The sequence below is a fragment of the Mustelus asterias genome, chromosome 5 (assembly GCF_964213995.1).
Source record: "Mustelus asterias chromosome 5, sMusAst1.hap1.1, whole genome shotgun sequence".
Lineage (NCBI taxonomy): Eukaryota > Metazoa > Chordata > Chondrichthyes > Carcharhiniformes > Triakidae > Mustelus > Mustelus asterias.
Window position 1 is genome coordinate 86,581,551 of NC_135805.1, and position 22,943 is coordinate 86,604,493.

General features: G+C 39.8%; 2 protein-coding genes across 3 annotated transcripts in view; both read right to left on the reverse strand.

Annotated features, from left to right (window-relative positions):
• mpv17 (mitochondrial inner membrane protein MPV17) overlaps positions 1–4,941 on the reverse strand; it is a 58,500-nt gene extending 53,559 nt beyond the window's left edge. The window contains exons 1-2 of the mRNA XM_078212965.1: positions 4,873–4,941; positions 2,906–2,988 (exon numbers count right to left, since the gene is read on the reverse strand). Coding sequence (XP_078069091.1) covers positions 2,906–2,978 — 73 coding nt within the window. The 5' untranslated portion in view covers positions 2,979–2,988; positions 4,873–4,941. The remainder of the gene's footprint in view (positions 1–2,905; positions 2,989–4,872) is intronic.
• A 7,758-nt stretch (positions 4,942–12,699) lies between these two features.
• Positions 12,700–22,943, reverse strand: part of LOC144493672 (uridine-cytidine kinase-like 1) — an 83,421-nt gene continuing 73,177 nt past the window's right edge. For both annotated transcript variants that reach the window (XM_078212967.1, XM_078212968.1), the window contains exons 14-15: positions 22,722–22,878; positions 12,700–14,317 (exon numbers count right to left, since the gene is read on the reverse strand). In XM_078212967.1, the coding sequence (XP_078069093.1) occupies positions 14,241–14,317; positions 22,722–22,878 (234 nt within the window). In that variant the 3' untranslated portion in view covers positions 12,700–14,240. The remainder of the gene's footprint in view (positions 14,318–22,721; positions 22,879–22,943) is intronic.

Here is a 22,943-nt window from a genome sequence, read left to right on the forward strand (position 1 = left end):
TCTAAACTCAGTATTTTATTAACAACTAGCATGTGATAAATATCAATGTTCATTGTATCTGCAGCAGAGAACTCCAGTAGCTTCCAATGGCTTAATTATAAATTCCTGTTTTATTTAAATACTTTGAATCAATAAATGATTATCCTGTTACATGAGGAACAACATGCAAGAGACAGGCTGTACGTGAAATGGGAAGAAATAGAAGATGTAATTTATTTTTACTCTACCAGAAACAAACTTTGTGCAGCAGGCAATTTCATTGCATTGCTGCTACTTCTTGCCACAGACGATTGTGTTGTTTAAATACCCATCTCCCTATTTTCTTAAAATTCAATTCTGAAAACATAAACATGGGTTTCTCCGCAACAAAGGAAATAAAATGACCACTGTTGGTCATCCAAAACTCTGTGAAAATTGAAGCATAACTTGGTCATTAAGAGTGTTATCATTCTCAGATGATGTGATGTGGTTGGTGATACTGTTGATGATTTTTGTTGCTGGGCAAAATACTATTACTATCAGCAAGGCTGACTGGCTGGCCTGATAAGCGCAGAGCAAATAAATTCACTCGGTGCCAGGTCCATTTTAACATTTCAGGAGTCTTTCTTGCTTTCTGCTGATCTCTATATGCGGGGGCACCATGAGCATCCACTTAAAATGCACAAAAAATACGTAGTGTAAAGACTCCACAACTCTCCACTCCTTTTCTAAAACATTGCTCACTTCAAAAGCACCCTTGTCCTCCGATGCACCCTTGTTCTGACACACGTGTCAATGATTTATTTCCTGCAGATGGCAGCAGGCAAACAATATAAAATTACTACAAAATTCCTTTTACAAACAACTTAATGCCTCAAACTTTTCACTTATAGATACCAATGCAAAGTCAGTGGATACTGGTTCCAAGCAACCAACCTTTGGACACAGATTGGCAGAAGTACAGCAATTTGACGGGTCAGGAAAATATAAACACTGCAATATTTGAACAACCCCTTCAAAGTACAGTAGAAGTGGTTTATTCAGTATTTTGGTACACATGGTGTCATTTTGACACATACCTACCTATTCATGACAGGATGCAATGGAAATGCTCACAAGTATTTAAATGGAGTTAAAGTTTGTTTTGTTGTAATGGCACAAAACACAGGTAAGCCACCAGCACACAACACTGCCACAAGTACCCAATCCAACATAAACAACTAGCACAAGTTAGGACAACATTCAGGAAAACAAACAGCATTTTTGTCAATTTTGTTAGGGCAAAAATGACAAACATTGACATTTCTGTGCATAAAAATTATTGGTTCTTTTCTGGACCCAAGAATTGGGTCCCGAATGAAGGTTTCCTTTCTTTAAAAAGGGAGATAATTGTTTCTGACAATCAGCGGAACAGAAAATAATTTGGAATCAAATGAAAATCAGTTTAGAAAATACGTCAATCATTAAAAATTAATTAAGTAATTGATACCTAGTTCCATGGATTAAGTATGAAATATACCTCTATTGCATAATTTCACATAGTACCATACTACCTTAACTTTAAAAAGCATGGCACAAGAAAATACCAAACATTAGTTGCATTAAACTATATTAAATATGCTGAACAGGTTGCAAGGTTCCATATATCAATACAAGCAACAAAAAATTGAGACGTCAACAATTATCATTTACGCCTGTAGATGGCATTGTGAATGGACAAATTCCACTGTAAAAGTTTCATGACAATATTAGGTAGAAAACTAGCAGCTAATATATCCTGCCAAACACTACAATTCAGTTTAAGTGAAATAACCCAAACCTCCACACATTTGCTATCAGGTGACTCTGCAGCAGCCTGATAATTCTCAGAGCAGACGCCCTCTCCCCATGAGGAACCCTGGCAGAACATTCTAGCAAAACCAAATGTGTATTTCCCAACTCCACCCACATTCATACAAGGTTGGTCTCCATCAAAGAACCCACACTGGAAGTTCTGTTTTGAGTTATGGAGTGTGTAACTGTTAAAGCTTTCTTTCCGAGAAACTATTGGATATAATTGACTGAATATCACTGTTACATCAATGCCAAGGCATACCAGGGAATCTTTGCGGTGAAGCGATGAACTACAGGCCGCAATCTGATAGTACTGACAGAAAGAAGACCCCTCGTACCCTCCCCAACCATCCCCCCACACAACACACTGATATGAAAATAAATTCCTGAGATAGGCTTTACCAAGGCAACATTATTAAATACAGTGGAGGAAACTTACAGCTCTCCACAGATAAAATAATTGAGCACCCTAAGGGCGAGAGCCAGCAGACCACTTCAATACCCTGTCCCTCTCAAATTCCCTCACTCATCTCACAATGAGATTGCTGTATGCTTATTGCTGGAAAATTATAGCTTACCACAGCCTCTCATTAAAAAGAATATTGCATTTGGGAAAGGGAATATTTAAATCACTACCCTCCATCTCCACCCTGACCAGGAAGAATTTAACATTTGGGGCCCAAGCATTGCTCACTGAGGTAGTTTCCTTGTTACTTCTTCCATTACCTGCTACCTGACCTCAACCACCAATCCCATACACATTCCTCCTGTTTCACTTCATCTTTCCTCCTTCCCCCATCCTTCAACACTGCTCCCCCTTTACGTAAATTCTAACCCTGCTTGGAATAAACATTGAAGTCTTGACCAATGAAATACCAGAGGAGATCTACAAACACTTTAACCATTTCTATTAAGGCTTTAACTCCATCTGTTGTTTTACATCTGCGCAAATACTGATTTCACCAATCATTACTTGTATCCTTAAAATGCCAAACTGCTCCGATTGGGTGATCACACAATCTGCTCTGGTGTGTGGGACAATTGAAATTCTGATGCAACTGAAATCACAGAAGTATTAACCAAAATTCCTTACCGGCAGTCAGTATTTGGATTTTCCAGGGATGTTTACTCATCATCATCTGGTAGACTCGCCATGGCATTGCCATTCTTTCAAATCTGTAAAGAAAAATGACCCACAGGATATTTGTCAACATCATGTTTACAATAGTTGAAGGAAATTTCTTCCTAAAATACCGAATTACAACAGCTGTACAAAAAGACTATACTCAAATTGCTGTCAATTTCTGCAACAAAATTCAAATAGGAATCCACTTTTAATTTTTTTTTAAATTAACGTCTCTTCTGCAAAGGACCCTCTTTAAACAGTCCAGGTTGTGGTGCCTGTGTGAATATAGTATTGTTCTGAGCATGATGGAACAGAGGTTAGCACTACTACCTCACAGCACCAGCGACTCGGGTTCGATTCCCAGCTGGGGTCACTGTCGATGCAGAGTCTGCATGTTCTCCCCATGTCTGTGTGGGTTTCCTCCGAGTGCCTCCCACAGTCCAAAAGACGTGCTGGTTAGGTGCATTGGCTATGCTAAATTCTCCCTCAGTTTACCCAAATAGGCGCTGGAGTGTGGCGACAAAGCGATTTTCCACAGTAACTTCATTGCAGTGTTAATGTAAGCCTACTCGTGACATAAACTTTAAACAATAACAATGTAAATATGTCAGAGGTTAAGAAGTGATAGATTTTGTTTTAAATATTTCTTACATCTTCGCATGGTACAAAAGCATTACTGAAAATGAGCTTAGCTACAAGTTCTCTACATTAAAACAAAAAGCAAAATACTGCAGAGGCTGGAAATCTGAAATAAAAATGAAATGCTGAAAACATTTAGCATCTGTGAATGGCGTAAGTGTTTTGTGCGTTGGCACTGACATTAGGGACGAATGATATCCTTTTTTCATTTAACTGCAGTTTAGAAACATGCGTAAGTAGGGTTAATTACTCAAACTGGCAGTAATATGGGCTTGCAACTTGTATGCTATTTCTACCTGTCACGCTAAGTTGGCATAAGAAACATTCCATGAAGTTCTTATTCTGACCATTACACAAAATATTTTTTAAAATCCTGATGTGTCTGTAGGTAGTTTCAAACAACAGAAAAAAAAACAATGAGCAAAATTAAAACTGGGCCAAACTACAACGTCAATCTAAATGAATGGTTGATTCACATCAAGAAATAACACCAAACACGAACTGAAAAAAGCCTGTAATTTTGATTCTCAACCTTACTCTCATGCTGACATTTCTTCCATTCGGTCTCCTGCACTCTCTCAGTGAAATTCAACGCAAGATTGAGGAACATCTTTCAATTAGGCATTTTACAGCTTTCCACGCTCACCATTGAGTTTAATAATTTCAGACCATTTGTTTCATTTTGTTATTTTCTTTGCTTTTTGCCCCCTTTTCCGCAATATGCCTGCTCTAGCAACATAATTTATTTCTTTTCTTGCCCCGTCACATTTTCGTTGGTCCTGGAAGACACTTTTATGTCATTCAACCTCTCTGGTCTTTCACCCGACCGACACACCTTTTGGCCTGGTAAAGTCATCGACCTGAAACGTTAACTCAAATCTCTTGCAATAACCTGAACATTCCCAGCATTTTATTTTACAAATTACAAACATCTGAAACATCATGACAACGAGTCAGAAAAATGTGACTTTTTAAAAACAAAAGCAAGTCTCTCAATGCGGGCTGGTTGGAGCGAATGGCTAGTTTTATTGTGCTGCATGTTTAAACAGTGAAATCTCACATGCTTCACTTTAAAGCAGAGGGGGAGGGTGGCTGGGATGACAAAGTTTTCTCGTAACGGATCATTCCAGCTTTTATAACACACTCAATCGTCACTGAGACTCTTGTTAAAAAATGCATAATAGTGCAAATACATTGACCAGTATTCCTGGGGATTGGTTTCAACCATCCCAAGCCCACAGAAAGGCTGCAGTGCAAATAACTATTAGAACAGAAACTCCAAAAATACTACAAACCTGGCCTGGAATCTCCTGTAACAACTGATGTCGCAACCGTCTGCACGTCACTTCCGCTGGTGCCATGTGACCAGCAGCTACTCAGTGCAATCTCATTGAATGAGAGTTTGTTCCACAACATGAAATAGAAATCACTGAAATATTGTTAAAACAGCTGCCTGCCAAATCCCACCCAGATTGCTCCGATTCTACATTCTGTCCTCTAAGGCAGCAGCAGTCCTAACGCGTGGCAAACCCAATTCCCTTTTATCACTCAACCCGCTGCACAATAATCTGGGAGCACATTCCAGTGGCTCCTTCTGTGTTAGTTACAGGTTTCCCCTGCCCTCTATCCCAAATCCTGTATTTACGTCCTTGCTTTGGAGGCAGAGGGCGCTACTGGAAACAACTCAGTTTCTGCTTTATGCCATCCATCAAGTTAAAGTTTTAAAGTTTATTTATCATTGTCACAAGTAGGCTTACATTAACACTGCAATGAAGTTACTGTGAAAATCCCCTAGTCGCCACACTCCGGTGCCTGTTTGGGTACACCGGAGGTAGAATTTAGCCTGGCCAATGCACCTCACCAGCAGATCTTTCGGACTGTGGGAGGAAACCGGAGCACCCGGAGAAAACCCACGCAGACAAGGGGTGAACATGCAGACTTCGCAGTGACCCAAGCCAGGAATCAAACCTGTGTCCCTGGCACTGTGAGGCAGCAGTGCTAACCACAGTGCCACCCCAGGTTTTACACATCTCTCTGTTAAAACACCATTAATCTGTCGTGACAAAAACAGTCCCAATTTTTAAAATTTTTCCTCATATTTCTACTACCTTACACCAAGTAACATCGTTGTAAATCTTTGCAGTACTATTAATTTCACCAATCTTAAAAAGACCAACACCATTATTGCTCTATAAACTTGCATAGAGTACAAAAGCAAGGAAGTTATGTTAAAACCCGGATAAAACACAGGTTTGGCTTCAGTACTGTTTCCAGTCCTGGGCACTGCACTTCACAAAAGATGTGAAATAACTCCTCAAATACACAACTCCTCAAAACCTAAAAACTGTTCATCTGCAGCTGGAACTGGCAAGTAACATTCACACCATACAGGTGCCAGACAATGACACTCTCTAACGAGAGAGAGAATCTAACCATCTCCCCATGACATTGAATAGAAATATCATTGCTGAATCCCCCACCAACATCCTGGGGATTACCATTGACCAGAAACTGAACTGGACTAACCATATAAACAGCGTGGACTGCAGAAAAGATTCGCAAGTATGGTCCCTGCAGGAATGAGGAACTTGCGTTATGTGGATAGATTAGAGAAGCTGTGTCTGCTGTTGGAGATTAAAGATTTGATAGAGATGTTTAAAGTTATGAAGGCTTTGGGAGAAACCGTTTCCATTGGAGAAAGCATCCAAAACCAGAGAACATGGATTTAAGATGCTGGCAAAAGAAGTAACAATGCATGTGGAAAAACTATTAAGTATTGAGTAGTTAGGATCTGGAATGCACCAAGGGTTTGGTGGAAACAGATTCAATCAAGACATTCAAGAGAATTCGATACCCTTACCTTAAAAGAAAAATTGGTAGGGCTACAGGGCCAATGGAACAAGGCAAGCTGCTGTTGCCAAGAGGTGGCACAGACATGATTGGCTAAATGGCCTTCTGTGCTGTAAGCATTCTATGGTTATGTTCCAAAATCTTATAAGGGTGGCCAACTTTACAATTATTGCGTAATCTCCAACAATCAATCTCCTGAGCATGGTTGGAGAAAAATAATTATACCGCATTGAAAATATGTCATATTCATTTTCTTTATTCATCTTAAAAATACTGAAAATGGGGAAAAAGGCATACTGTATCGGGTAAGATCATATGATGAAACATCTAGGAAAATGTCCAATGTTGGCAGCCCTGGATCTTAAGAACATAAGAAATAGGAGGAGTAGGCCATCTAGCCCCTCGAGCCTGCCCCGCCATTCAATAAGATCATGGCTGATCTGAAGTGGATCAGTTCCACTTACCCGCCTGATCCCTATAACCCCCAATTCCCTTACTGATCAGGAATCCATCTATCCATGATTTAAACATATTCAACGAGGTAGCCTCCACCACTTCAGTGGGCAGAGAATTCCAGAGATTCACCACCCTCTGAGAGAAGAAGTTCCTCCTCAACTCTGTCCTAAACTGACCCCCCTTTATTTTGAGGCTGTGTTCTCTAGTTCTAGCTTCCTTTCTAAGTGGAAAGAATCTCTCCACCTCTACCCTATCCAGCCCCTTCATTATCTTATAGGTCTCTATAAGATCCCCCCTCAGCCTTCTAAATTCCAACAAATACAAACCCAATCTGCTCAGTCTCTCCTCATAATCAACACCCCTCATCTCTGGTATCAACCTGGTGAACCTTCTTTGCACTCCCTCCAAGGCCAATATATCCTTCCGCAAATAAGGGGACCAATACTGCAGACAGTATTCCAGCTGCGGCCTCACCAATGCCCTGTACAGATGCAGCAAGACATCTCTGCTTTTATATTCTATCCCCCTTGCTTGTCTAGATGATCATTATTCACCTCAAGTGAGGAGAAACTGACTGCTCGACATCAAGGCAACATTTGACAGAGCATAGCATCAAGGAGCTCTAGCAAAATTGAAGTCAGTGGGAACTGAGTGGGGGGGGGGGGGGGGGGGGGAGGTGGAATTCTCTACTAGTTGGAATCATACCTAGCACAATGGAAGATGGCTGTGATGGTTGGAAGGCAAACATTTCAGCTGCAGGAGTTTCTCAGGTTAGTGGCCCAAACATCTTCAGCTGCTTCATCAATAATCTTTTCTCCATTAGAAGGTCAGCAGTGGGGATATTTGTTGACGATTGCACAATGTTCCATACCATTCACAATTCCTCAGATACCTAAAAACTGTCCATCTGCAGCCAGAACTGGACAATATTTAGGTTTGGATCAATTGGTAAGTAACATTCATACCATACAGGTGCCAGGCAATGACAATCTCTAACGAGAGAGAAGCTAACCATCTCCCCATGACATTGAATAGAAATATCATTGCTGAATCCCCCACCATGAACATCCTGGGGATTACCATTGACCAGAAACTGAACTGCACTAATCATATAATTACTGTAGAGTGCAAGAGTAGGTCAGAGGCTGGGAATTCTGCAGAGAGTAACTCTTGCCCTGTGTGTCAGGAGTATGATAGAATGCTCTCTACTTGCTTGAGTATCTGGGGCTCCAACATTACTCAAGAAGCTCAACACCATCCAGAACAAAGCAGCCCACGATTGGCACCCTATCCACCACCGACACACTGGCAGAAATGTGTACCATCTAAAAGATGCACTGCAGCACCTCACCATCCAAACCTGTGATCTCTACAAACTAGAAGGACAAGGACAGCAGATGCATGGGAACACCACCAGCTGCAAGTTCCCCTCCAAGTCACAAACCATCCTGATTTGGAACTATATTGCCTTTCCTTTACTGTCACTCGGTCAAATTTCTGGAACCCCCTTCCGTACAGCAACATGGGTGTACCTACACTAAATAGACTGCAATGGTTCAAGGTGGTGGTCCACTACCATCTTCTAAAGGGCAATTAAAGATGGGCAACACATGCTGGCATAGCCAGCAACGCTCCCATTCTGTGAAAGAATGAATTGTGGAACTGTAGGACAAACCAGCCTGCTTGATTGGCACCTCCCCATCCACTAATTTAAACATTCATTCCCTCCACCATTGTGTTATCAATGTGTACCAAACCAGGTTATGTGGATTGGCCAGAGTAAATTGCACTACAGCAAGTCACTAAGCCTCCTTGGACAGCATCTTCCACACCCGCGACCTCAACCATCAGGAAGGTTAAGGGCAGCAGATTCATGGGAACACAACCCCAAGCCACACACTATCCTGACGTGGAACTGCTTTTGATCCCTGCTGGTGTTACTACTGGACAAGTCAGATCCCAACTTTTATTTTTTGTTTGGATTCATGGGAGACAGCTACTGAACAGAGTTACGGGACTGCCGAAATATTTTTAACAAAAGAATAAAACATTAAATAAGAAAAATTGAACTCTAAAGTACTACTCCTTCACCCCAGCTATACCTTTACAGATATACAGAAATTTGTAGGAATCACACAAGTTACTATCTTATACTCTAATGCTCACAATAAGTACACATGTAAACCAATAGGCCATCTATGGTCAGATATATCACACTCTGAAACCAAGTGGCAGATGCCACTCAAAACAATTTCTATGGATGCTGCATCAATTCCTCCCAGATGCTTGTCACAGAGTCAACTCGGCTCACTGGACCTCTGACTTTCCCATGAGTGCTTCCATTTTCCACTCCAGAAGAACATGCCTTGGAATCTTCTCCCAGACACCACTTTTTCTTGGATGTCTTCACAAAGCATCCATCTCCATGGTTTCAACCTCTCCTTCCAGTTTTGCTCTGCCCTGGATTGCCACGTGCATTCAAGCTTCCATGCAATCTTTCAGAATCCCAGCCATGCTCTCAGAACACCACTGGTTCATTGGCCACATTAAAGGTGTCACTAACCTTTTCATAATAGAATCATTGAACCCCAACAGTGCAGAAGAAAGCCATTCGACCCATTCAGTCTGCACTGACTCTCTGATAGAGTATCTTACCCAGGCCCTCGCCCCACCTTATCCCTGTAACCCTACATATCTACCATGGCTAATCTATTTAACCTACACATAGAACATAGAACAGTACAGCACAGAGCAGGCCCTTCGGCCCATGATGTTGTGCCGAGGTTTATCTGAAACCAAGATCAAGCTATCCCACTCCCCATCATCCTGGTGTGCTCTATATGCCTATCCAATAACCGCTTAAATGTTCCTAAAGTGTCTGACTCCACTATCACTGCAGGCAGTCCATTCCACACCCCAACCACTCTCTGAGTAAAGACCAACCACTCTCTGAGTAATACACATCTTGGGACACTAAGGGGCAATTTACCCTGGCCAATCCACATAACCTGCACATCTTTGGACTGTGGGAGGAAATCGGAGCACCCGGAAGAAAAACCATGCAGACACAAGGAGAATGTGCAAACTCCACAGTCACTCAAGGACAGAACTGAACCTGTGACCCTGGCACTGTGAAACAGCAGTACGAACCACTCAAGAGGAAACATCCTCTCAGCATCTACCCTGCCAGTTGGCATCCTATACACCTCAATAACGTCACCTCTAATTCTTCTAAACTCCAGTAAGAACAGGCCAAACTACTTAACCTTTCCTCATAAATAAGAATGTTGGAGTCGGCTAAGGAGAATGTAAAGAACAAAGACAAAAAGAAAACAGTATCAAGTAACAGAAGATCAGCAAAAATAGTTCATTTTAATTGACAATTGTTGCCTTGAATTGTTAAATCTGGTGAGAGAGATGGGTAGTGCTACATATAAACTGCTTTGTGATTGCCTTGCCCGATTTCTCCCCCTCCATCTGCTGTTATTAGACTTGGAGAAGATATAGACTATACCCACCACCTTGAACCAGGCCTGACTCAACAGTTTAGAGCTAAAATGGTCTAACGGCTGGTACTGGAGTGTGATTAGTTAACATTGCAGCATAACCCAGTCACAACCTTCTTGGGCAATCTTAGCCAATGGATGCATTGTTCTTGGGAAAATTCATTTCAACCTATCATTTTCTGGAGTTAGTATTTGGAAGGAAACATGTGGGTATGTTACTTCAGTTTAGTTTTGCATATCTGGTATATTCTATTGCCCTTTTCCTTCTGAATGATATTTGGGAAAAAAAGGAACTCTCATTTTGATACCCACTGCCTAATTTCTAGATTTCTCAAAATAGTTGATCTAAAACTTTTACTGCAAATCCTTTCAGTCACAAAGTTAAGCTGCCCAAAGGGAAATTTTAAAAAAAGCAATCTGAAAACTTCAATGTTGAATGTTGCATTCAAATTCACAATTTAGCCACTTTTGATTCCCAAAATTTAGAAGCAATATACTTATTCCACAAATGCAGGAAAATTACGCAAACATCCAAAGACATTGCAAATCACAACTCTCTTCCTCAACCACTGCAGAATGACAAAAAAAGTTGTCCATGACTAAAATAAACTGAAAAAAGTATGATTAAGCAATCAAAATTTGCAATGAAACCTGTAAAATAATTTAATGGTACATACAACCATTGGGGAATCTGAGTTAGGTGCAAGATAGTTACAGCATCTGCAATAAATGTTTATTGCCGCACCAGTGATATTCCACGCAACGGTCAATTGCAGGAATATGCAGTTAATGCACATGGTTTTACGAGATCAAATTTTCTTAGTAGTCTTCTTTGTGATCCTTCATTACCATCCTGCATGGGAAAAGATGTAGCAACAATCCTAGGGCTGACTACACAAACTAATTTGCTACGATAATTGCTCAGAGCGAAGGTTTTCTTGCCTCAGATATTTTATACCTTTTGGTATAAAACTTAGAATAAATTATTGCACTGGAACTTGTATCACATAGAAAACAGTTCCAGGTCAAAAACAGATACAACATTGGAAACTTTCCCTTGTATTGCAGTATTATCGGTGACAGTCTACCATCTGCACAGCATGCAGCAAAATACTCCATTGGGGATGGGATAGCTTTATATAGTGCACATCCGCTAATGGCCGAATAGACCAATCCATGTGAGCCAGGTTCTGCCACCAGTAGGGTTGCCAACCTTTCAGGTTAACCTGAAGTCTCAAGAAATGTGTGCAATCTTGGGAGAAAAATCATCGGAACACTAAATAAGATTGCATTTTTTGTCTTTTTTTCTTTGAACGTTTCTCTTTACCAGATACAAAAATGTTTAAAATGGGGTAATAGGCTGTTTGGTGACAGTCAAACATCATCCAATTGGGTAATGAGTCTTCTTGCTTTCCAAATTGTCACAGGAAGGCAACATGTCACAAGGATGGATGTGTTGGCTGATTAATGGCTGGAGTGTGGGGGCAAGTCATGTGATGAAACTTTCAGAATGTATTTAATCACAGTTGGTAACCCTAGCCACAAATGCTACATATAAAGTGGTTATCAGGTGTCATTATGGGTTGCTTTTCTCGGTATTGCAGTAAAAACGTGACCAACAATTACAAAAGCAACACGTCTCAACTTAGTGAGAAAGAATGCAAGGGATGAAAGAAAAAAAAACTTAATGGGATGACTTTCTTTTTTAAAAATATGCTAGGAGTTCTTTGTAATACAATTCAGTGGGAAAAATTGCAAGAACACAATGCGCGAAACAACAAAATAATGGAGGCCAGAATTCTCCGGCTGTTCACACCCCACTGCCAGTAAGAACAGAGAACTTGGTGCTCAGCCAAATCTCCATTTGTTACAGCGGGACCGGGGAATGCCAGTCGGGGGCAAGGTTGGAGAATTCGGCCCATCATTTGCCCAGAAAGTAATTTTGTTACATTCATAACCATGCTTTATCAGAAAGTAATATATTAATGTATTTAAAAGATACATAGTTCTATGAACTCATCAGTTCCAAGAACCTCAGGTAAAATTCTGCATCATGTTAATTTAAAAATGCTTTTTGTCAAAATCAGCAAGTAATCCGTCACAATCTCGTCATTTAGTCTTTCCATTGTAGAACCAGAATTGTTCCCAGGATCTTAAAAGTATAATGTTGTACAGACTTTGTTATAGTTACAAGAGTCAGTGCAAGCCTTAATATCAGAGGTTATCTTAATATAATGTTATGATCATCCATCTGTGTTGTGAAGGTCTCCCAATGGGAATGAAAATGAGTAACATCCATTATTCATTCAATACGTTGCACAATTGTAATATAAATTTTATCATATCAAGGAATGTACAGTTAAAACAGCATAGGTTGCATGTTTATGCATATCATGTGCATTACACGACTTGCGATATTTGAACATTTCCAGGTTTAAAAAACTCAAGACATAAGTTACTGGGAATTTAGCATTTTCAGTTAGTAATTTTAACAAATGGTCTCTTCCTCCATCTGCCAATCAAAACTAAAGCTATTGCTACCTTTTGGGTCGTAACATACATACTTAATTTAAACAATAGCATTCCAATACTTCAATAATATTTTAAATTTTAACTGTTAAACAGTTAATACCAAATACTCTCCATAAAATTGACTAAATTCAGGTGTACAAGTTGTATTAGTTCACATGAACATCCAGTTAAGCAATAATAAATTATAGTGCACAACACTTCAGGCCCCATTTATTTTCAAGTGCAGCTGAGTCTTGACAGATTTATATCTATTTCCAAAGAATACGAGAACTAAATTTTCTTTAATCAAAATTAGATCGTTAAAAGTGATTAGAAGTCTGATTCTGCAAAATTTAACTAATATGTTAAGTATGCAAGTTAGTTACAGAATAACAGTGGCTGCACATTAAAAGTACTTTACTAGCTGTAACTAACTTTGGCATGTCCCAAGGATGTGAATGTCAAAATATAAATGCAAGTTATTTCCTTAACAGTTTAACAATGCGGTGTATAGTTTTGAAGAATCAAGCTCCTTAGTGAGTCTTCCAGTATTTGTACGTTTCCATTTGTTGACAACTTCAAAATTGATTTGTGTCTTAATGTAATCATGAAGAGGAAAACCAATTACACCTGATGATATATGGTTTATCCTTTGACCACAAGCGCTGTGGGAATTGTATATTTTTAAAACTACCATAGTCGTAATAAATAGTTCCCATTCACAATAGCAGACCTTTTAAAATGTAAAATTGAAAATGGTTAAATTAAGCAGGAAGGTCAGCTGCTAAAGTGCTTTCTTTATTACAGAGGCTAACTGATGTATATGATTTGTGTAATTAATTCAAAAAATATTAAATGATTAGTTCCAATCTCTTTTCTTAACAAAAGGTAGGGAACTCTTTTCTTATATTATTTTCATAATGGAGCTAGACCAGTAAAAGGTCACGTTAGGAATAGTCAACATCTTGGGGTAGAGGGATGATGTTCCACCATTATGAGGAGTGCCTCTCTGAAGGAGATTCCAAGTGAAGCCTCTATACCTAAAGACGTAAATATAACTGAAGATAAACCTGTGAAAATATCAGATATATTTTGCAAAAGTGGGCATTCCAAATGTGAATTTTGATCGAACATAAAAAAGTCCCATTTTATAACATATTGTCTAAATTCATGGCAAAGTTCAAAATATTCAAAATAAAGCTTAATTGACAATTTGATGTCAGAAAAGGAATGTTCAGTTTGCGCTTAAATACAGTCAAAATATGTTCCCATACAGCAGATGCAATGCTTTTGCTTTCATGCAAATTTATCTTGGGTCCCTCAGTTATTCAGAACAGCACTCAGTAGTCCATGCCCTCATCACTCTCATACCAATCAGATGGTGCATCGGTGCCAAAGTATCGATCTCCAAAGTTACCTGCATGTTGATAACATTTATAACATCAATTTTTATTATAAACCAATAATGACCAATATTCCGATTGCAGTACATTTTTGATAAAATTTTTGTTACACAATTTAGTTAGTTCAAGAACTATACAGATAATACTTTCTATTTTTACTTGCACTTTAATATTTTCAATTAAGAAAACGGTAAAATATTAATGTATATGATTGCACATATAGTCCCTTTAATGTAGAAATTCAGAGCAGCGAGGAGAATAAAAGCTGTAGAAACAGATATTAAGAGGTCTGACCTAAAGCTGGATCAAAGATGTGGTTTCTAATGAGGGCCTTAAAAGGAGAAGTTGGAAAGTCAGAGGGTTTTAGACAAGCAATTCATGGAGTCGAGGTTGAAGCCATAATAGCCACTGGTAGGAAATGCAGGTGGAGCACAGGCTGGGGATTGTTCTATGACAAGAAATGGAGTAGATCCAGCCTATATCCCTGGAGTTTGGAAGAATGAGGTGTGACCTAATTGAAACATAAACTTCAAAGGAACTTGACAGGTAGATTTTGAGAAGTGGTTACTCTGGCTGCGAAATTATAATGTGGAGATGCCGGCGTTGAACTGGGGTAAACACAGTAAGAAGTCTCACAACACCAGGTTAAAGTCCAACAGGTTTATTTGGTAGCAAACGCCACTAGCTTTCGGAGCGCTGCTCCTTCGTCAGGTGAGTGGGAGATCACTCACCTGACGAAGGAGCAGCACTCCGAAAGCTAGTGGCGTTTGCTACCAAATAAACCTGTTGGACTTTAACCTGGTGTTGAGAGACTTCTTACTGTGCGAAATTATAACACAGAAGGGTCACAGTCTATGAATAAGTGGTTGGCCATTTTGAACTGAGGTGGAAATATTTTCAAAGGTTTGTCAATTTCTGGAATTCTCTACCCCAGAGAGTTGTGGGTGTTCATTCAGAGTATATTCAAGACAGATGTTGATCGATATTTGGGTAGAAAGAGATATGGGAATAGTACTGGAAAGTTGAGTTGAAGTAGACCAGCCACAATCTTCTTGAATGGTAAAGCAGGCTCAAAGGGCTGAATAGCCTACTCCTGCTTCCTCCACTTATGTTATGTCCCCAGATGGTTGTTGTTGAGAGGAACAAAGTAGATGAGTGGAGGAGACCAAGGATGAATCTTTGGGGCCACCCAAAATAATGGTGCATGAGTAGCAACCATTGGTAGAAATCCAGCAACAATAACTTGTATTTATGTAGCACCCCTAAAGTCCCAAGGCACTTCATAGAGACACAAAACTAAGTATGACACGAGAGGTGATGGTGAACTAAAGGTAAGTGTGGTCTGTGTAGGTAGAAACTGACGTGCTTTCAGATATGTGTTGAGGGCAGCCTGTAGATGAGAAATAGGAGGGGCCATGGCAAGAGCCTTGGGAAATGGGAAGAGAAGCCATTTTTGACAATTTTCTGGTTACAATCAGATAGATAAGAATGATGACACCAGACAAGTTCCATCCCACCCAAGCGTGGGTGATGATAAAGAGACATTGGGATAAAGCTGGTGTGATCAACTGTGTCAAAGGCTGCAGGCAGATTAAAAAAGACAACGATGGTATCGTCCGACCTTGTCACACTCCAATAGGATGTCATTTGCAGCTTTATTATAGCTGTTTTAGTACTGTGGCAGGGGCAGAAACTTGATTGTTGGGATTCAAATAGGAAAGATCTGTTCGTATTTTGCAGGCAATAGCATGCTTAAGGAATTTGAAGAGCAAGGGGATGTTGGAGTGAGGGCAGTAGTTTGTGATGACGGAGGAGTCAAAGGCTCATGGCAGATTTGAAGAAAGGAACCAAACTGATAACAGTCAGCTAACATGGGAGCCAGGAGGCAAGTTGGGTGGTCAGTGGTTTAGCGGCTATGATCAGACAGGTAACAGTGGAACTCAGCTAGACAAAAAGGGAAGATGTACATAATATATAGTTACCAACTGTTATTAAAGAACAAAGAACAAAGAAAATTACAGCATAGGAACAGGCCCTTCGGCCCTCCAAGCCTGCACCGACCATGTTGCCCGACTTAACTAAAACCCCCCTACCCTTTCGGGGACCATATCCCTCCATTCCCATCCTATTCATGTATTTGTCAAGATGCCCCTTTAAAGTCACTATCATATCTGCTTCCACTACCTCCCCCGGCAACGGGTTCCAGGCACCCACCACCCTCTGGGTAAAAAATCTGCCTCGTACATCTCCTTTAAACCTTGCCCCTCGCACCTTAAACTTATGCCCCCGAGTAATTGACTCTTCTACCCTGGGGAAAAAGCTTCTGACTATCCACTCCGTCCATGTCCCTTATAATTTTGTAGACTTCTATCAGGTCACCCCTCAACCTCCGTCGTTCCAGTGAGAACGAACCAAGTTTCTCCAATCTCCCCTCATAGCTAATGCCCTCCACACCAAGCAACAATCCTGGTAAATCTTTTCTGTACCCTCTCCAAAGCCTCCACATCCTTCTTGTAGAGTGGCGACCAGAATTGAACACTATATTCCAAGTGCGGCCTAACTAAGGTTCTATAAAGCTGCAACATGACTTGCCAATTTTTAAACTCAATGCCCCGCCGATGAAGGCAAGCATGCCGTATGCCTTCTTGACTACCTTCCCCACCTGCGTTGCCACTTTCAATGACCTGTGTACCTGTACACCCAGATCCTTCTGCTTATCAATACTCTTAAGGGTTCTGCCATTTCCTGTATATTTCCTATCTGTATTAGACCTTCCAAAATGCATTACCTCACATTTGTCCGGATTAAACTCCATCTGCCATCTCTCCACCAAAGTCTCCAATCGATCTATATCCTGCTGTATCCTCTGATAGTCCTCATCACTATCCGCAAATCCACCAACCTTTGTGTCGTCCGCAAACTTACTAATCAAACCAGTTACATTTTCCTCCAAATCATTTAAAGTAGGTTAGACAGTTTATTTTACATCCTTCATGTAAGCAGGAACATCTAATCCTATATATCCTGTTCTGTTCCTATCCCTCTTTATTTCCCCTTTCCTTCAAACAGCTATTTAAGCAATTCTTAAATGTTGAGATGCTCTCTGTTTCAATCACCTACTGTCAGTACATTCCACAACTTTAAAAAGCCTCCATAAAAAAAATTCTTCCTTAAATCTCTTGCATTTAATCATATATCTATGCTCTCTTGTTCTAGATTCTTCAACAGCTAGAAATACAATGTTTCCAGGCACTTTGTCCAAGTTCCTCAATTTTAAATACCTCCATCAATCACCTGTGAAGGTTCTCTGTTCCAATGAAAGGAACATACATTGCCCAAGTCTTTCTTCTTAATGTAATTTCCTTATACCACTATAGTATCCTAACGAATCTTCACCAAATCATCTCCATTTCCTCAATGTCCTTTCAAATTAGGCTTTATTTTTTTCTGTCCAATTTTGACCCCCCCATGACGATCATTAAACTAAGAGTGCTGAAAGTGATGACCATCAGGTTATCCTTTTATGGAGAATGTGCAACCTTATATTAGGTAGCATCCTAATTACTATACACTGTACTCTCATTCTTGCTTTGACATCCTCCCAATAGCTCCCAAAACTGTGCACTTATGTTCTTACCTAAATTTCATGTCAATTCATCATTCCATCTCAACTTTTATTTTCTATACTGCATCATAAAACTCAGTATTACATTATGTTTTTGTGTGGCCTTATCCCATTCAAGTGCTGCTTCGCTGCAGGACACCAAACAGTTATTTTAAGTATTATAGTTACAGTCCAGTGACCCTCAATAACAGAAAAGATCTCATGACTGGACAATAAATAACCAGTAATCAAAGATCCCAAAATATAACTCATCAAATTACAATAAATGCTAATTTCCTATCTAATTCAATTAGAAAGTGCAAATATAGGATCAAGACCCGCTCATAACATTCGAGCTTGAAGAAACAATTTTACTGTCAAATGTTTCTTATTTCTATTGCTAATTTGTTCAATGTCAGAACATACATTTTAATCTGTACTGTTTTAAATTTACGTTGGTGTACAAAATAAATCTGATCCATAGCAATAATAGCCATTTGACCAGCTTGCAAATAATTGCATTAGTGAGGCAGATAATAAGGACTTCAGTCCCTTGCTTTTATTTTGAACTCTTATTTAACTGCCACTGAAACTAAAAGTCTAACATACAAAATGTTGCAAAAATAGATAGTAAATAATAGAACACTAAATGTATTGTCAGACTCCAAATCCCAAAATAATTCTCATCTGCCTGACAAGAGTTCTAAGACTAATAAATACAGTGCAGGCATTCATACCAGTACGCTGATTAGTTACATGCCAGGAGGATTTTATTAAAGGGCTTTAATAAAGATTTGCTCATGAGTCTTCTAAATTGGCAACATTGAACATCAATTTATGTTATTGTGAATCATGAATTCTTGCTAAAATTCCCCAGTCATTCATGATTTTGAACACATCCCCACGCCTTCTCTTGAAGGAGAACAACTTCCCCAGTCTTTCCATATAACTGTTCCCTCATTCTGGATATCATTCTGGTAAATCTCTTCTTCAGCGCTCTATAAGGATTTGACATCCAATCTAAAGTGTGGTTCTCCAAACTGAAAACAATACTCCAGGTAAGTTCTAACCAGTGTTTTGTAACACTCAGCATAACTTCCCTGCTTTATATAAAGCCAAAGATCCCATTTGCTTTTAAACAGCTTCTCAACTTGCTCTGCAAACTTAAAACATCTACATATCCCCACCCCCTTTTAAAATTGTCTTCTTTAGTGCTTCTGTCTCCTTACTCGTCCAACCAAAATTTATAATTTCACACTTCTCTGCGTTAAATTTTATCTATGATGTGGAGATGCCGGCGTTGGACTGGGGTAAGCACAGCAAGACAACTCACAGGTTAAAGTCCAACAGGTTTATTTGGTAGCACAAGCTTTCGGAGCACTGTCCCTTCATCAGGTGAGTGATGAAGGGGGCAGTGCTCCGAATGCTTGTGCTACCAAATAAACCTATTAAATTTTATCTGCCATGCATCAGCTTTTCACCAGAGTTTTACTATTCTCCTCCTAGTATATTATATTTCCAACTTCTATTTGTAAACCTGAAATTATGCTCTGTAAGCCCAGCTGCAGGTCATTAATATATATCAAAAGGATCTGATGTACCAGCCTCTGGGAGCATCACGTATACTTCATTCAAGTCCCAAAAACAACTACTACCCACTTTCTGTTGCTTAGCCAATCTCATATCAGTATTATCACTGCTTATCTAATTCCAATGGACTTTTGTTTTTCTAACAAGTTGATAGAAACCATTTGATAGTCCACATTCACAATATTAACTCCAGCTCAGAATTACAGGACGGTTCATAAAAAATCATAAGAACTAGGAGGAGTAGGCAATTCAGTCCCTCAAACCTGCTCCTCCATTTAATACGATCATGGCTGATCTCATCTTGGCCTCAACTCCCCTTACCTACCTGTTCACCATAGCTCTTCAAATCCTAATTAAAAAGTGTCCATCTTTTCCTTAAATTTACTCAATGTCCCAGCATCCATCACGCTCTGGGGTAGTGAATTCCACAAACCCATGACCCTTTGAGTGAAGTAATTTCTCCTCATCTCAGTTTAAAATCTGCTACCCCTTATCTTAAAACTATGACTCTCTTGTTCTAGATTGCCCCACAAGAGGAAGCATCCTCTCCATGTCTACTTTGACAATCCACATTATCATCTTGTACACCTCAATTAGATCTTCTTCTCATTCTTCTAAACTCCACAGAGTATAGGCCTAATCTACCCAATCTCTCTTCATCAGTCAAACCCCTCATCTCTGGAATAAATTTAGTGAACTTCCTCTGAACTGCCTCCAATGCAACTACATCCCTTCTCAAGTGAGAGGACCAAACTGTACAGAATATTCACTGATGCTTTGTACAGTAGCAGCAACACTTCACTACTTTTATATTCTGCTCCTTTAGCAATAAATGCCATGATTTCATTTGCCTTCCTTATTACCTGCTGTACCTACATACTAGTTTTCTGTGATTTATGCACAACACCCAGATCTCTCTACTCCGGAGCACTCCAAAGTTTCTCTCCATTTAGATAATTTGCCTTTATATTTTTCCTACCAAAATAGATAAACTCACATTTATCCATGTTAAATCCATCTGCCAAATTTTGACCTTCACTTAACCTATCCATTTGTAAATTTCTTATTTCATTATTGCAACTTATTATCCCACCTATTTTAGGGTCATCTGCAAATTTGGCTATGGTAACTACTATCCCTGCAACCAAGTCATTAATATAGATTATAAATAGTTGGGGCCCCAAGGACTGAACCCTGTGGCACCCAATTAGTTAAATCTTGCCAACCCGAGAAAGACCCATTTATCCCATCACTCTTTCTGTTGGTTAGCCAATCCTCTATCCAAGCCAATAAAAATTAACCTTAGTCCTATGTGAACTAACCTTGTGTATTAACCCTTTGTGTGGCACCTTATCAAATGCCTTTGGAAGTCCAGATATACTACATCTACAGGATCACCATCATCCACCTTGCTTGTTACTACTTTGAAGAACTCAAGCAAATTAGTCAAACGTGATTTACTCTTCATTAAACCATGCTGACTTTGATGGGCTGCTTTTTGACTTTCCAAATGTCCTGCTATTACTTCTGTTATCATGGATTCTAACAATTTTCCAACAACTAAACTAAACAATTGGACTATAGTTTCCTACATTTTGCTTCCAAATCCCAACCATTTTCTGCATGAAAAAGTATTTCCACGATCTTAAATTGGTGCCCTCCTGTTCTCGATCTTTCCACCAATGGGAAGTTTTCTCTATCTATACTGTCCAGACACCTCATGATTTTGAATACTTTCATCAAGTCTTCTTTCAATCTTCTCTGCTCCGAGGAAAACAGTCCAAACTTCTCCAATCTGCATAACTGAAATTCCACATCCCAGCAACCATTCTAGTGAATCTTTTCTGCATTCTCACCAGTCCGTTCACATCCTTCCTAACGTAGGGCACCCAAGATGAGACAAAATACACTAGCTAAGGCTGAACCAGAGTTCATAAAGCCTAGGGTAATGCATGCTCTCTCAACTTGTCCTGCTACCTCAATGACTATGCACATGTTCACCCAGGTCTCTCTGCCACTGCATTGCTTTTAGAATTGTGCCTTTTACTTGATATTGTCTCCGTGTGTTCTTCCCACTAAATAAATCAATTCACATTTCTCTGCACTGAATTTCACCTGCCGCTTGTGTGCCAATTCTACAAATCTAGTTAAGTTGTTCTACTGCAGCTACAACACTGTCATCTACTCAGCAATGTGAAAAATTCAGATATGTCCTGTACACAAAAAACAGGACAATTCCAACCCAGTCAATTATTGCCCCATGAGTCTACTCTCAATCATCAGTAAAATGATGGAAGGGGTCATCAAAAGTACTACCAAGTGAGACTTGCTTAGCAATAACCTCTCAGTGATGCTCAGTTTGGGTTCCATCAGAGCCACTCAGCTCGTAACTTCATTACAGCCTTCATTTAAACATGAGACAAAAAGTTGAACTCCAGAGGTGAGGCGAGAGTGACTGCCCTTGACATCAAGATCACATTTGACGGAGTGTGGCATCAAGGAACACTAGCAAACTGGAGTCAATGGGAATCAAGGGGAAAACTCTCCTGACACTATCCAGGACAAAGCAACGTGCTTGATTGGCGCCCCTTCCACAAACATTCACTCCCTCAACCACCAACACACACGATGCACTGCTGGAACTCACTAACCCTCCCTAGGCAGCAACTTCCAAACCCACAACCTCTACCATCCAGAAGGACAAGGGCAGCAGATATATGGGAATACCACCACCTGGAAGTTCCCCTCCAAGCCACACAGAATCATGATTTGGAAATATATTGCTGTTCCTTTACTGTCATTGGGTCAAAATTCTGGAACTCCCTCCCTATACTGCATGGAATGCAGCAGTTCAAGCACACAGCTCACTACCACCTCCTCCAGGACATTTAGTGATGGGCAATAAATGCTGGCCTAGCCAGCAACACCCACATTCCACATGTGAATTAAAAAATTAACTCTAAATTGCCTTGGATTGTACATTGACAATTCACTATATGATTCTGTTGAAATGGTATTTTTTAAATAACCTCCATACCAATAACCAACCTTTCTGCTCCCCTCATACCTACAAAAAAAAATAGAGACACGTTTACTACCATGTAATACTACATCGAGTTATCCTGGGACTTTGTATTTTACTTTGAGTCAAACAGCTAATGGATATGGAGGGTAGGGGAATAAAAAGGCTGTCTGGTTACATTTTAATTCATATATAACCTTACCTATTCCAGGAATAATGTGAAATTCATCATTTACTTTCTTGTCTACAGCAGTGGTAATGATGTTAACCTTTGGAAAAGCATAAGCCACTGAGTGCACTCCCATTTCAGCCATCAGCAATGAGAGCAGGAATATTTTATCTTCTTGCACATCGTGATCCTGAAATAAATCAGACAAATTTTAAGAAGCAGTGTAATTTTCATCAGCTGCAACATTAAATTTGG